The sequence below is a fragment of the Temnothorax nylanderi genome, unplaced genomic scaffold, assembly GCF_030848795.1.
Source record: "Temnothorax nylanderi isolate EJ_2023f unplaced genomic scaffold, tnyl_v1.0 TNYL_tig0490_pilon, whole genome shotgun sequence".
Classification (NCBI taxonomy): domain Eukaryota; kingdom Metazoa; phylum Arthropoda; class Insecta; order Hymenoptera; family Formicidae; genus Temnothorax; species Temnothorax nylanderi.
Window position 1 is genome coordinate 129,787 of NW_027249552.1, and position 1,902 is coordinate 131,688.

At 39.8% G+C, this 1,902-nt stretch overlaps 1 protein-coding gene across 1 annotated transcript; it reads left to right on the forward strand.

Annotated features, from left to right (window-relative positions):
- Window positions 1–210: 210 nt before the first annotated feature.
- On the forward strand, window positions 211–1,367 carry LOC139783330 (uncharacterized). Its single transcript, XM_071722491.1, has 2 exons — window positions 211–242; window positions 428–1,367. Exons 1-2 carry the CDS (start codon window positions 211–213, stop codon window positions 1,365–1,367), a joined length of 972 nt encoding a protein of 323 aa, XP_071578592.1.
- Window positions 1,368–1,902: the final 535 nt, after the last annotated feature.

Sequence of the window (1,902 nt, forward strand, 5' to 3'; positions counted from 1 at the left end):
CTTTTGCTATGCGCTGTATAAGCCAAGGACTAACCGGAGAAAAAAAATTATGCGGATTGATGGATTTACCGCCTTCTGTCGCTCAAAAGTCGCATGATGAAATTCAGAAAAACATTCATGTAGCGTCTAAGGCTGTTGCTGAATTACTTATGAGAGATGCGATAAAAGAAGAACAGCTGAGGACGAGCTTGGAACGGGAAGTGGAGGATGATGTTACGGAGCTGGCGGTTTCTGGAGACGGGACATGGCAAAAGCGAGGATTTACTTCTTTGTTCGGCGTTTGCTCTCTAATCGGTGTTTATTCGAAAAAAGTTCTGGACATTAACATCAAGTCTGCTTATTGTAAAGGATGCGAAATTTGGGCAAAAAAACAAGGTACTGAAGAATACGATGAATGGAAAACTGAACACGAACCAATGTGCCATATAAATCATAACGGTTCATCTGGCAAAATGGAAGTGGACGCCATGAAAGAAATGTTTCAGAGATCCGATAAACTGTACGGAGTAAAATATACGGACTATATTGGCGATGGCGATTCAAAAACTTATAATGGTATCATCGATTCTAAACCATATGGAGATAATGTGATTATAAATAAAAAGGAGTGCATCGGACACGTGCAAAAACGAATGGGCGCGCGACTCCGAAAATGTAAAAAAGAAAATAAAGGTATTGGTGGCAAAAACAAATTAACTGCGAAGATGATTGATAAGCTCAGCGTATATTACGGTCTTGCAATTCGTCGAAATTATAATTCGGTGGAAAAAATGCGAGACGCCATCCGGGCTACATTCCATCATTATAGTTCGACAACAAAAGATCCGCAACATCAACTCTGTCCCGAAGGCTCCGAATCGTGGTGTGAGTGGCAACAGGCAAAAGCTAACGGCACTTTAGACAGGTACAAGCAAAGTTTCAAAACCTTACCTGAAGAGGTTTTGAATGCGATTCGCCCTATTTATAAAGACCTGTCTAATGAAACGTTGCTAAATCGTTATCTTGGCGGGTTTACCCAGAATAATAACGAAAGTTATAACAACGTAATTTGGAAAATTGCACCAAAAATTATAAACAGCAGTGCTCGCATCGTTGAAACAGCAACTTACATAGCAGTTTGTCTATTCAACGAAGGTGCGACATCGTTATTAAAAATAATGACCACGATGGGAATTAAAATCGGGCAAAATGCAGCGCAATTCACAGCGTCAAGCGATACTCGTCGAGTCAACCAAGCGGACATTCGCGCGAAGCACGCGACTCAGGAGGCCCGAGTTCAACGCCGACTTGCCAAAAGTCAATTGGAGGATGACATTTTGGCTAAGGAGGATTCATTTTATGGGCCTGGAATAGATGATTTCATGTAAGTTGAAAAAAAAACAGTGTTATTATAGTGTAAACCTGTTGTAAAACTTTAAAAGCGTTTTTCTCGAAACCATGTTTTCAAAATCGGTACCGGCCGAAACTCGAAAACGGCTTGACCGATTTGAATCCGGTTTGAACCTATCGCAAGTATATAAAATTATCTAGTCCCTACCGAAAGCTTTTTGCAATTTTTTAATTATTTCTATTTGTTTTTTAAGAAACAAAATGAAAATTTTGGCTAAAAATCGATGTCTCAAGTTTGGAAGTCCGCCATTTTGTTAGAAATCAAAATTTCGGAAATCCCATTCGACAGGGACTAGAAAATATCATAAACTTTAAGACCCTTTTTTATTTTTTGTCTTCAGATGAGCCAACTTGGAGATTCCGCCGGTACCGCAAAACCCTCCACGACAAGCAGGGCCTAGGGCGAGGAGCTGTAGGGGAAGGGGTTTCCATCACTAATAAAAAAAATCAGGAAATGCACTTTAAAATATGTACTTTCATTTGCGAAAAACCAGATCCTCGTATCTTTTATAT